The sequence below is a fragment of the Dipteris shenzhenensis genome, chromosome 20 (genome assembly GCF_047967505.1).
Source record: "Dipteris shenzhenensis isolate YYH24624 ecotype China chromosome 20, Dip_SZ_1.0, whole genome shotgun sequence".
NCBI lineage: Eukaryota > Viridiplantae > Streptophyta > Polypodiopsida > Gleicheniales > Dipteridaceae > Dipteris > Dipteris shenzhenensis.
In genome coordinates, this window is record NC_141615.1 from 9,391,620 (window position 1) to 9,406,040 (window position 14,421).

Genomic DNA, 14,421 nt, shown 5'->3' on the forward strand with positions numbered 1-14,421 from the left:
TGAGTGTGGTAGGTAAACAAATACCAAGGTAGGTTTGCATGCGTACATGTACGCAAGGATGGATACATGGATGGATGGACACATGCATACATGTGCGCATGTATGGATGCACGTATAGATGCATCGCACAAACACATGCATGTACGTATGCGTGCATGCATGGGAGTGTATGTATGCATGCATGCATGCCTGCCTAGATGTAGCTATGAATGTAAATGTGTGTGTTATGTTGTCTAAATTTGTTTCAAGAAACAATCACAACTCCCACAAGCATGCAATGTTTAGTACAGAGATCTTTTTTTTTGGAAATACAATGTCATAAAGTACTACACGACGTTTCAAAAGCAGATTGTCTATTAAAAATTAAAAATTACATTACTTTTTAGGACGTGCATTAACAAAGTGATCAAGTGGCCACATGTTGGTGTTCTATTTTCCAGCAATAGAAATTACATTCTGTGCAGTGAATATTCTTTACGTTGATAAATGCACATAAATTACAAGATCTTCAGAGCAAGAAGATAGGCAAAACCTGTTTGGAATGAAACTCGCTCCCATCTAAAGTGCTCCCGAAACCCTACATATTGAGGGTGCTGAAGGTTAAGCATAGATAAAGAGAATAAAGAGAATAGAAATTGGACATCTTTAAAAAATGACAACAAACATTTTTGAACATGGCAAATGGCCTATATGCAATGTGCGATTTTCAATGAGCACAAATTATGTGTAAATTTAAGGTTTTCTGTCATGTGACAAGGGCTAAGGGGTACTATTTCTTATTTAACCAACCATTGTCTGTAGGCACATCCTTTCTAGTTGTAAATTGACTATAAAAAGCCAATTGTTCATGTGTTTAGACTTGTGCCAGACTCTATCTAGACAGAGTTTTTCCAACCAGATCGTGTTGACCAGCAAATCACGGTTAGTCGAAGAGGTTGAGGTCTAGAGCCAATGACACGACAAACTTGACAATGGGTTGATGAACATTTTATGCTTGTGGATCTTCCCTCCATGTTCACTAGACCCGCGACACAACCGAGGGGGGTTACAGTGGCTCTTGTCAGACGTAGGGCCGCTACTAGGAGACCACACACACATACTACTTTCAACGCGTATCACAGGTTTCCTATCATCACAGCCTCATTCATCGCTAGACTCCCCTTGAGCTTCTACCCTAGCCACGGGTCAGGACTTCTCTCATGTATTATATTTTATTATATTGTTTTCATTGTGGGTGATGATGCCCGATTAGAGGCTCCACCCCTTCAACGCATTGTATCACGCTTCTTTCACTCTCATAGACCTTTGGTCTTTCAAAGACTTCCAATAAAATCGCACTAGCCAAACTCGAGAGGTAGTGTTTTCACTCTCACTTCCACGACCCCCGGACAAAAACCCTCCTCTTTGACTCTTTGGTCCGCGACCTGCAAGCATGTATGGTAGCCCTTGTTGGGGGCTAGACCTTTCAGAGCAAGTGTGTGCTCGAGTTGAGAGGCTTCAGGTTCTCATGGTTTCATGGATGATCCACAGTAAGCCCTCAGTCCCACATCAGATAGTCCTAGATGAGTTCAGAGCATCCCCACTATAGCTCGATGTGGCATTTCAAGCCATCACATATCTCTACCGCATTACACAGTATGGCTCTTGCACCACACGACAACGTAGGCTTGCTTGGCTGGCCTTGTCCTGATACATGGCACTGGTAGCAGAGGGTGACCAGAGACCAGAGGTGTTGCTATGCACATGCTTGCAGATGGTTTGAGAACCTCGGGCTGCACATCGACAGGTTACCTCTCTTCCAGTACAACGTTGAGGCCCCTTCTATCCTGCTTACATAAGGTGAACCAAGTCATCCGAGAGGATCTTTTACAGCTACAAACATTTAGGACTTGGTTAGCACCGCAGCAGCTTGCTCTCAAGCTCAGCCTCTATAGAGACCATTAACCTAGGATTACACACGAGGGCTTCATCAACCCACCAGGATACACACGGATCCACTTCCTCAACTCCTTAAGGATATCGTTCGGATAGTTTCGTGTCTCATCACACCGTCTCCGCATTGAGAGCGATCGAGCTGAGAGCATACCCAGAGAGTGCAACATCTGCACTTTATGTGACCATCAGGAGATCGAGTCAGAGGAGCACTTTGCTTTCAGATGCCCCGTATACTATGAGATCAAAGGTCGCCACTACTGCCTCTTCAGTGACCGTCCCGGGTCCCAATCCTTGGGCTACACATGCCCACAGCCGCCAGCGTCCCATCACACGTTTTATACCACCACAGCAGCGTCCCATGATGACACTCCCCTCTCAAGATTGACACCTCGCCTCAGAGAGAGCTCTTCTCACTATGCATTAGTGCCGTTATGTTCATGATTATGGGCTTTCCACTCTTTTTTTGTACTCATCACGGGTGTTGATGCCCGCTTAGCGGCTCCACCCCTCAAATCATTGTTTTCCCTTTAGTCTCATAGACCCTTTGGTCTTCCAAAGACTCTTAATAATTCTTCTCTCGCTTGTGGACAAGGCCTTATTGAAATAAAGAAGCAGGGAGGGAAGCTACAGGAAGAATGGAAGAAAGAGAAAGCTAAGAGAGAGGAGTGGGAGAAAGGAAAAGTGGAATGGGGTTTGCCAAAACCAGCCTCCAAGACAAAGTGCACGCATTGGAGATTGAATTGCAGCAAGTCAAAGAAATGAAAGGACCCCGGAAGGGACATGTAAAATAGTGTAAGACTTCAAAACTGAGAATGCCAATCTCAGGAAAGATATTGCAGCCATCCAGGCCACAATGCAAGGGAAGCACACTGAACTTAAATAGCAAATCAGCAAAAGAGAAGCCAAAATATTCGAATGGAAGGATGTGCTTAAAAAAAGTACATCAGCTCCTAAAAAAGAGATCATATCGGATGCCCTTGAAGAGGACAAGAGACGGGACAGCAAATCCTTGAATGTACTTGTTAGAGGCTTACCAATAGGGGACACTACACCAATGGCAGACGCCAAAATCCTATTCACCAAGAGGGGGGTGAACCTCACTTGTGAGGCAGCTTGAAGGGTGGGTAAAGGGACGCGCCATTGGTGGTGAGATTCTGGACAAAAGAGGACAGATCTACACTTATGAGCATCAGGGCAACGCTGAAGGGCAGGGCACCATGACCTTCTTAGATGATGATCTCAGCCTCCTACAACAGGAACATCAGAGGGAAGGAATGGTGCAAGTGATGGCGGTAAGACGGGAAGGGAAATGGGCTACATATAGAGATGGTAAAGTGATCATCCACGAAAGGGCAGATAGAGCAGAAGGAAAAGAGAAGAAGGTCAAATAGGCAGCACATGACAGTGTCAGGGCCTAGAGACGAGAGCACAAAGCAGAATACAAATGGTTGTATGGAATTGCAATGGAACCCTTTGGTCTGACCCAGGGGTTTTCTCAGAAACATACACTAATAGAGATGTGATCTTTTACACAGAGACTCATGAGATCCCAAAGAGGGGATTGCCCGTAGTAACAAGATATATATGGGAATCAGCCCATAAAAAGGAGATGCGGAGAGACAGTAGCATACGGTGCTCAAGAGGGGTGGCAGTCCTCTTTAGGTCACATCTGAGGCCCTATGTATCTGTGAGAGGAAGGAGGAACATGCACGTCACATGTGGATACGAATTCAGCCACCTGGCACCCGTCCGGTTTACATTAAGGTATGCTACTTCCCCCCAGACACTTCATCATACACACATGAGGTCACCATAGAGGGTCAAAGTCTGTACGAGACGATATTTGAGGATATCCTCGAGTTCTCCAGACAGGGAGAGATCCTACTTTTGGGTGACTTCAATGCGCGTACAGAGAACAGACATGTGGGCCTACTAGACTTCGAGATTGATCGCCTTAGAGTACCAGAGATAGACCCAATAGATCTTGGGATAGCAAGACGCTCAGAGGATGCACCACACATCACTGGTTATGGCCGACATCTACTGGATATGGGAGCAGTTCATAATCTAATTATATACAACGGTCTTCTCAAATGGCCGCTATCAGGAGGGCTCACCTGCTTTCCACACGAAGGGGGATTGAGTACAGTAGATTACCTCTTGGGATCTCTGGCTTTTGTGTCACATGTACCGATCCAGGGGTCTAGCGCACATATGCGACTTTCCTCTACAATATCCTGATGCAGGCACCGCCGAACTTGTCCTCCTTATCCAGGCCCATTTTCACGTTGTTTATACTCATTGGCAATTGCTCTCTTGCCCTAAACTCTAACCTTTGAAGATGTGAGCCTTTAGCTTTGTGTGTTTGTAGGCTGTAGCTCACGGGTATTAAGTTTAGTTTTTCATGATGTCTAGTTAAACTTTCAAATTAGTTCATTATTCGTATATCAATTGGGTTGTAAGTACGATATATATTGCAGACTTTAATTTATATGTTAAATCTATATATTTGTATACTCGTGTATGTTTTTTACATAAATTATTTGTAACTTAAGAAAAAAGACATGTCTGAATTGTCTTATTACAAACAAGTGTGCCAACGTGTCATGTCTTAATGTGTCTAACAACCACAAGAATACATACCAAGATGTTGCATCCGACCCTCCATAAGTGCCAAATCCCCCATCATGGGAGCCTCCAAGAATACGCAAAATTGTTGTGGTAGGGACAAAACCAAGAAGTCAAAGTCACGTGAAGATCCATGAATATTTGAAAACTAGTTCCAAATGTTCACCTTGGCCCGAATCCTCCCCACCCGGAACACCGTCCAAGGCTTGACATAAACCAAGCTCCAACTTGACCCCTACCCCCTCGTGACTCGTCCAGCCCTAGAGATTGCTTCCTCCGTCCTACCACCCTTCCTAGAAAGTCGTATCCCCCCAACCATGCTCTTGCCAACATCACCCCCACTCGGAGTTTCCTCTTTTGCCAATACCCCTTCTCTTCCCTTGCCAAACCCCCATTCAATATCTCCTAGTCCTCTCAGCCTCAGAAGCAAGTCCCGCCAACCACTCCTACAACAGCTTGGACGAGCCCTCCCGTCTCTCCCACTACCTCAAAAGCGTCATCAATGAGTGAAGGTCACCCTCTAGACCAAGCTAGCGGGTGGGTCCCCTAGGACCTTTGATGCCCCTGTCCCTCGGATACCTAAAGATCCACCTCAACCAATCTAAAGTTTCTTATAAATGCATATGGCAAGGATTCGTGATCAAAGGATGCATGACATGGAGCAATCATGGTCCCATGTGAACTGGAAGTCCAATACAAGGCAATCCACATGCAAAGCGAGGGCTACAGTTCAAAACCTTAGAACTATGTACAAAGTCAAGCTCCCGAATGAATGTGAATACAAGCTACAATATGAGGTTGGCATGAAGAACAAAGGATTGCTTACCAAGTCTGCCATGCCACTATTGATTTGCTCTCCAGATTCCAACAAGGCTGAAAAAATATCGTCTCCCATTTGCTTTACTGAAACAGCATTCTCCCCTTCTACTCTTTTCTGTACAATTTTTGCCTTCAGTTTTGCAGCCAGGCTAGTTCTTCCATTCTCCCCTGAAGCTGAGAGGCTTGGTCGAAACATGGGAGCTGCCATCATATCAGATGTAGAGGCTTCCTTAACACTGGAGGTTGGAGCTTTACCAAACGGCTCCTCAAAGAGATCATCAAGGATACCATCAGCTGGGGTGTCGCTAAATTTACTGAGCTCTCCTGCTGAAGGTACTGTTGACAATTTTCTAGCCTGCATAGGCAATAATGCAACAAAACTTGTGAGCTTCAGAGTAAGGAGAGTAGCTTCAAACTTGTAAGTACAGAAAGAAAGACTTTTCTTGTATGTCAGCTGCTTCAATGTAATAAATTGGCTAATCAAATGTGAGTTAGACATTGGATAACTAGCTACTAGCCTGTAAATATGCACTTGAAACAAATATGTCCTTGAAAATACTGCTTCAAACTATATTATGCAATTGAAAGGTTCACAACATCAGGTTTTTATTGTATGTGCAGAAATCCAAAACCAGTTTCTTTTTTTGTCATCATACCAAGTCACTCAATCAGCGCTAGCTATATTGATTGCTGTATAAAACCCCAAGCACGAGTGTCTCACTCCAAATAGAATCAAAATAAAAGTTTGATCAAAAATAGCGACTATATGTAAATATCAACGGATACATGTGCAATAGATCCCTTGAATTCAATTGAAGAAAGACAAAGAAATATTTCTTCAAAACAAATATGCAGTTGAAAACCTCACACATCAGGTTTTCAAGTGTATTTGTAGAAATCCCAAACCTGTTTAATTTGTCATCGAAGGAACTAACACTATTTCAGGGCCAGCTAATCTGATTGTAGCAGGAAAAGGGAAGTATAGCCAAAACAAAAGTCATCCATGTTTTGCAAAACCTTCGTATGACAAATCACCTTTTCATGTTCGCCTCCCACCGTTGGGAGAACTACTGCCTGATCAGATAAATTTGTCAACTTTGAATTCGAAGTCTTCTCAATGACAGGGCTGCACTGATCTTCGGTACCAAATCCATTTTCTAGACCAGAAAGTGAGCATTGTGTCATTGAGACAGCAGACACTTCCTCATGAACTGACAGCATAGATGTTGAAGCCATTTCGCTTGCCGTGGTAAACTTTTCATAAGAAACCACCACTTCGTCCAAGCGTGTTGCTCCAGCATGTCCATCCTTTCCATTAGCCAAGCGTTCCGCCATCTGACGTGAGATCCGAATGGGAGTATTACGTCCAATAGTGTTATTTTGATTCACACTGACAGCAGTTGCCTCTGCATTTTTTGTAGGGGAGCGTGGCTTTGCATCATCATCCTGAGAAACAAAAGATTATCCACATCACATTTAAGACGTGAAAATGATATTTCTCCCTCTAAAAGCCTTTCAATATGAAACGTCCAACGTGACTTATTAACCTCTCAAAACTCGATTGTCAGATAATTAAATGTCTCACTTTTTTTAAAACAACATTTTCATGCTCTTTCCCATCTTACTAGTGTAATGACAAAAGCAACAAAATAAATTGGCCCATCTAGCTATTGTTGGAAAACATAACAAAAATGATACGGCAACAGCTCACATTTATTCCTTGGATAGGTACCTTTTGTAGGTCCAACCAGCAGCAAGCCAACTAAACATTCATGTATCCACTTGGTTGAGCAGGAAATTAAAATAATCCAAATTCTTTACCATGGCTTGAGTGGACCTTTCATCTGTGTACACTCAAGCATGGCCAAGGGGGACTGGAACCAATGTCCCATTCCCACAATACTACTTACTATCTTGAAGGTTGCTGCTTGCTTGACCCCTCAAAGCATATCCGCAACAAATTTTTGACCCATAAAGTTTCTTGGGCAACCATGGAGCATGTATAAAAGGCTATTGAAATTTTATCTCTAGAATGAAGGATGTCACTACAATTTTCAATTTATTTCAGCCTTCATGGTTTGTAATTGTTGGATAATTTGGAATTCAAAAGTGAAATGATTTTTTTGGGAAAAAAGTTGCAATTAAAATTCGGAACCACAAATCGTGGCATGGAGCCAAAATGTGTATTTTGTACAAAATCCATGTCTAGAGATAATTTATTCATTTCAGCCTGAATCATTGCTTGTACGAACACTCATTTCGAAGGCATGTTTTTTACTTCATGTCATAACATTCCAATTGCAGCCCTTCACGAGCATTTGCTGCCTCACCAGGTAGCCTTCAAGCCTTGCATCACTCGCATATTGCATTTATGTGGCACTAGAAGAGACATGTTCCCCTCATTGCAAATATGCCTTCACTTCACTTGTCTGTACCATCCTCATCATCATCAAACTTTCAATTTCTTTCAGCCTTCATGGTTTGTAACTTTTGGAAATTTTAAAAGATCACGAAGTAGAAACTAAAATTTGGAACTTGAAATAGTGGCATTAGGGCAACAAATGTTTGTACTGTACAAAATGCAAACTATAAATTAATTAAGAGTTTTATGAAATCATCAATCATAATACGAGTTTAAACACAACTGCACCTGCAAGCACATGCCAGAGAACTGTTGAAAGTCAGGAACCCATCCTTCCCTAGGCATCCGCAACACATAGTTCAAATGATAGTTCCAGCTAATAGAAAAGCACAATAAGCTGGAACCACCCCTTTTCTGACAAATGGTTACTTATTTTAACCAAGAACCCCTGATATGGAATATTTGTGAGAGCTTTGATTCAAACAAATGTTTTGTTGGTCAAACTATTATTTGCATGGGAGCTCCTTTATAAACATATTACATCTAGACAATGGAAATTGTGCTATTGTTCAAACTGAACAAGATTTAGTAAATTTCCTGGCTTTATATACTTATCTAAGGATGCTTTCTTTCATTTCATCTCTTATGTGAGAATGACTCGCTGCCGCTCATTTGAAAGCTAGTTTTGGAGCGAGGTCTTGTGCCATTGCAACCGTAGAAAGAGGAATGTCCCACAGGGGTGACACAGGGGTGAGAGGGAAAGGGGCTGCCAAACTGGGCTATAATTTCGAATAGAGCGGTTGCCAAAAAATTAAATAAGTGTTGGCATACGCTACAATGTTGAAATCTCTCATCATCTGTATATAAAAGCACCTCCTTCAAATTACATTTCTGCCATCCATTATGGGGGCAGACTAGATATCTTGTCAATTTGATTAACATGCATGTGCAGATTTGATTCCCCATCATACCCTCCTTACTAGAATTGTTGACTAAACAATATATCCCTAGATGAATCCAGGAACATTCCTAAACTCATCCCCTAGAAACACAACATAGTGCAGTTTCAATCTCATGATAGTCACTCATAAGGTTGAAAACCATAAACTTCACACGCATAGCAGGGACTAGCTACTATGACATCCCCACTAACGTCATCAGCGCCCCACAGTGGATGTAGACCATAGATGAATCCAGGAACATTCCTAAACTCATCCCCTAGAAACACAACATAGTGCAGTTTCAATCTCATGATAGTCACTCATAAGGTTGAAAACCATAAACTCCACACGCATAGCAGGGACTAGCTACTATGACATCCCCACTAACGTCATCAGCGCCCCACAGTGGATGTAGACCATAGTATAAAAATATGCTCTCACACATACAAATCCACACACCCCCGCATACTTGAGCATCCATTTATACAAGGTCTTCGTACTGAGTTTATGTAGGCACTCCGAAAGTGAAGGGCAGACTCAGCCATGATGAAGGCTAGCATTAAAGGAGAAGGCTAATCAAAAAGTAGTCCAAAGTTGACTAAACAATGTTCCCCATCGTTGTCACTGTAGGCCATCCTTTGGTGGTTCTAGTGATGCCCTATAGGCCATGGTATGTGCCTTGTAGGCATAAATAAAGACACTTATAGTGTTAGTGTCTTTTAGGCCACATAGGACACTTAGTCCTATGTGACACCTAGGACACTTAGTCCTAGGTCTAGGTACTTGTACCTTGTACTCCTTTGTTTTTGATTATTTAATCCAAGTTTAACGTGATGGCTAGGGCTTGTGCTACGTTTTGCTATCTGTACTCTCTCTCTTTCTCAAGCGATCCTACAGTGGTATCAAAGCTGGTTTTGACTCGTCTTCCTGCCCCCGGACTCCCTGCATCACCTTCCGTACGGACTTTCACACAGGCCCGTACTGCGCCATACATCCTCTGTACAAGCGTACAGAAGGTCTCGTACAGTCCGTACGTACTTGCGCCATACATCATGTTTGAGTTTCGTACAACGTACCTGAGCAGCCGTACAAAGGTGAACCTGCATCGCCATACTCGTCAGTACGTTTCTGTACATGTATCGCACCTGCATTCGTACAGATTCGTACCTACCATCATACTTGCGCAATACAGCTCCGTACCTGAGCAAGTGTACAACTCCATACTTGCCTTGCATACTTGTCCATACTGCAAGCCGTACATGCACGTGGGAACGTACTGTTCCGTACAGTTTTCGTACCAACGTACCATTGTACATGTACCAGCTCCATACTTCAACCGTACATCGTACGGTGCACTTGATCTATACTTGATCCGTACAGTTACTGTACACTGTACTTGAGCTGTCCGTACAGCTAGTACATCTTTCAAGGTCCCCGTACAGGTGGTTGCACGTGCAAGGTTACATTTTGGACATTGGTATCTTTTGGGGCTTTCAGTTCATTTCAGCTTCTTTGGTTGCAAATTCCTGCAAGAACATTGGGGCTTTTGGGATTTGGTCTGCAATCTCTTGTTGTTTGCAGTACATTGGGTCAGATTGCAGGACATTGAGTCACTTTTGCAGGACATTGAGTCAGATTTGCAAACATTGGGTCACATTTGCAAAAATTTCAGTAAAATTTGGGGCTTTTCTGCATTTGCCCTTTTTTTGGCCTATTTGCCCTCAATAAATTTGGGGCTTTTACCAGATTTGCTGTTTTTGCAGTGAACATTGCCTGCTACAGTCACATTTGGGTCAGATATGCATTTGCCCTTTGATTTGTGTCGAAAATTTGTAGATATTTGCTGTCATTTTTGGACAGCCAGCTTTTTGCAGTGATAGCCTTGAGGCTTTTGGGTTTTCAGGTCTTTTTCAGGGTATCACATTTGCTATGGCTGGGAACAATCAAGATTTATTTGGAGTTCTTCGTGAAGATGATAAGTTGGATGGCACCAACTATCCGATGTGGTCTTATCTCATGAAACATATTCTTAGTGCAAAGCATTTGTGGAATATTGTTTCTGGGGCTGATCTGAGGCCAGCCAATGCTACAACGGTTGCCTCTACTGATGGTCCTACTGCAGGGGGTACTACTCCTTATGCCTCTTCCTCTAGCACTCCTGCTGCTGCTCTTCCAACTCAAGAACAGTCAAGATGGGATGCAAGAGATGCAAATGCACATTCATGCATTGCTTTATCATGCAAGAGAATCATTATTCCACACATCCGGTCTTGCAGGACAGCAAAGGATGCTTGGGATAAATTGGCTTCTCTCTATCAGATTCGCAATGAAGCTCGTGTTGCATATTTGAGAAGGCAATTACAAGAAGTCAGTATGAATGAAGGTGAGTCTATGGATGCATACCTGACAAAGGTCAAGGACCTCATGGAACAGCTTGCCAACATTGATGAGGTGGTGCCAAATTCACAGCTTGTCAGTACCACATTGAATGGACTGCCAGATACATATCAAGGGTTTGCTACAACCCTTCGATTAGTGGCCATGGGTAATCCAGACCACTATTCTTTTATAAGTATTTCATGACTCTCATTGATGATTTCACAAGATATTGCTGGGTGTATCCTTTAAAAGCCAAATCTGAAGTTTTCTCATGCTTTCAGAGATGGCTGAATATGGTTGAGAATGAATCAGGATGCAAGCTTGTCACCCTCAACACAGATAGGGCGGGAGAGTATATGTCAAAGGAGTTTGATGCATTTTTGTCTTCACGGGGCATTATTCACTCATGCACTACTCCTTACACTCCTCAGCAGAATCCTGTTTCTGAAAGGAAAAACAGGTCCACAATGGAGATGGCCAGATGCATGCTTAAGGCCAAGTCTTTGTCCAATAAATTTTGGCTTGATGCAGTAATGTGTGCCAACTATGTGCTGAATAGATCACCTACACGGGCATTGAAGACTGTTACACCTTATGAAGCATGGAAAGGCAGGAAGCCTTCACTTTCACACATGAGAGTTTTTGGGTCTCTTGCATATGTTCATGTACCATCTCAACTGAGACATAAGCTTGATGACAAGGCAATCAAATGCATATTCATTGGTTACAGCCAGGAGAGCAGAGGGTATCGATTATATCAACCAAATACTGGGAAGATTATTGTCAGTGGAGATGTAATCTTTGCTGAACATTCAGCTTCTCCTCTTGTGGACTGCAAAGCAAAGCCAGATGTTGACATATTTGATGCCTTTGAATCTTGGTTACCTCTGCCATCATCAGAAGAGGATTTTGAGCCTCTTGCAGGCCCTCCACTAAGCAATAATCAGCCACAACCTCATGCTGATTTGCAGGTTTCTCTTCCGGCACAAAATGATCCCACTATTCATGATGCAGTCATTGAAGAGAAAGCTGTCAATAGACAGCAAAGGCAAGTTCCCAGATGGCTTCTTGATACATTGAGGGACAGCAAACAAGATCAGCCTTTTGCTGCCCGGAGAAGATCAGGGAATAGACAGCATGGTCACTTTCTTGAGTTTGCACTCCTTGCTACAGCTTGCAATGAAGAGCCTCTGTGCCATAAAGATGCTTTTGACAGCAAAGAGTGGATGGATACAATGAGAGCTGAGTTACAATCTATTGCCAAAAATGACACATGGGAATTAGTAGATCTCCCTCCCGGCAAGCATGCCATTGGAACGCGGTGGGTCTACAAATTAAAAAGGAAATCTGATGGCAGCATAGATCGATACAAAGCCCGTCTTGTTGCAAAAGGGTATGCCCAACAACAAGGCATTGACTTTGAGGAGACATTTGCTCCCACATCCAAGATTACTATCATTAGATGTGTCATTGCCATTGCAGCCCATCATCATTGGCAAGTGCACCAGCTTGACATCAAAACTGCTTTTCTTTATGGGGATCTGCAGGAAGAAGTCTATGTCACACAACCTCCTGGCTTTGAGGTTGTTAATTCTGAAAATAAGGTATGCCGGCTTAGAAAAGCCCTTTATGGTTTGGAGCACGCACCTAGGGCATGGTATGCCAAAATTCATGCACACTTACTATCCCTTGGTTTTCAGAATAGTCCCACAGAACCCACTCTTTATGTCCGTGGGAGTGGATCTGATTTTGTAGTGCTGAGTTTATATGTGGATGATATGCTCATCACGAGCCCAGATACTCAGCAAATTGCAGCTTTCAAGGCTGATTTGCAGCAGATTTTTTACATGTCAGACATGGGACGGCTCCATTATTATTTGGGCATTCAGTTTGCTCATGTTGAGGGGGGTATCATGATGTCTCAGTCCAAGTATATTGGACAGCTCCTTGATCGTTTTCAGTTTGAGGATTGCAAGCCAATCTCTACTCCAGTGGACCCTGGCTTCAAATTCTCAGCTCATGATGGGAGCCCACCATGCGATATCACTCTTTATCAGCAGGCTGTTGGATGCCTTATTTATTTATGTCAGACCAGACCCAACTTGCAGTATGCAGTATCTCAGCTCAGCAGATTCATGCACATGCCCAGTTCACAGCATTGGCAGGTAGTGAAGAGAGTCTTCAGATATCTCAGAGGCACTCAGGATTTAGCCCTCTTCTATGGTGATCAGGGTTCACTTACCATGCATGCTTACACGGATAGTGACTGGGCAGGATGTTCCTACACCAGAGTGTCACATACTGGCAATTGTTTTTTGCTTGGCAATTCATGTATCTCTTGGCTCAGCAAGAAGCAACCAACAGTTGCCACGTCTAGCTGTGAGGCTAAGTACAGGGCAGCTTTCACCGCTACAATAGAGTGTGTTTGGCTTCGACGGTTACTTAAAGATCTTCGTATTCGCTAGACATCCACTATTGTCTACACTGACAATCAGAGTGCTTTGGCCATTGCACGTAACCCACTGTTTCATGCGCGTACCCAGCATATTGAAGTTCACTATCATTATGTTTGGGAGCGGGTGTCAGCAAGAGACATAGAGTTGTCCTATCTTTCCACAGAGGACAACATAGCAAATATGTTTACAAAGGCACTTCCTCATCCCAAGTTTGAAGTCTTTCGACAGGCTTTACACTTGGTTCCCTTTGTTACATGATCTGACATCCCTTGTACATTCATAGGTGGCTATATCCTTTAGGATAAACATGTGCCACCATGACCAAAAAATACCAGGTATTCTGAGACGTTTCCAGAGTACTTCAGCCCATCCCATGGAGGGGGGTTTGTAGGCCATCCTTTGGTGGTTCTAGTGATGCCCTATAGGCCATGGTATGTGCCTTGTAGGCATAAATAAAGACACTTATAGTGTTAGTGTCTTTTAGGCCACATAGGACACTTAGTCCTATGTGACACCTAGGACACTTAGTCCTAGGTCTAGGTACTTGTACCTTGTACTCCTTTGTTTTTTATTATCTAATCCAAGTTTAACGTGACGGCTAAGGCTTGTGCTATGTTTTGCTATCTGTACTCTCTCTCTCTCAAGCGATCCTACAGTCACATCACCATCATCACTTCTTTTCCCACTTTACTTTCATCAGCCCCTTCTCTTTTATACCGTTTCCCTTCATCACAATAGCTTCCTTGAGAAGCCAGCCAAAGATCAGGCTGTGGTGCTTACTAGTAGCAAATGGAGTGCATGGGAGAGAGAAGGCACAAGTATGAGGGTTTGAGCAACGGAGCAGGAGTGCAGGAACAAATTATAGTTGTTGTAAAGGAGAGGGGAAATAAGTAGTATATTT

The 14,421-nt window shown here is 43.1% G+C and overlaps 1 protein-coding gene across 2 annotated transcripts in view; it reads right to left on the reverse strand.

Annotated features, from left to right (window-relative positions):
- LOC147889236 (MAP3K epsilon protein kinase 1-like) overlaps positions 1-14,421 on the reverse strand; it is a 65,932-nt gene that overhangs the window by 24,640 nt on the left and 26,871 nt on the right. For both annotated transcript variants that reach the window (XR_015542921.1, XM_087391797.1), the window contains exons 12-14: positions 6,418-6,828; positions 5,390-5,737; positions 533-577 (exon numbers count right to left, since the gene is read on the reverse strand). Coding sequence is in view for 1 of the 2 variants with exons in the window: in XM_087391797.1 (XP_087247923.1) it covers positions 533-577; positions 5,390-5,737; positions 6,418-6,828 (804 nt within the window). In the remaining variant the exon portion in view is untranslated. The remainder of the gene's footprint in view (positions 1-532; positions 578-5,389; positions 5,738-6,417; positions 6,829-14,421) is intronic.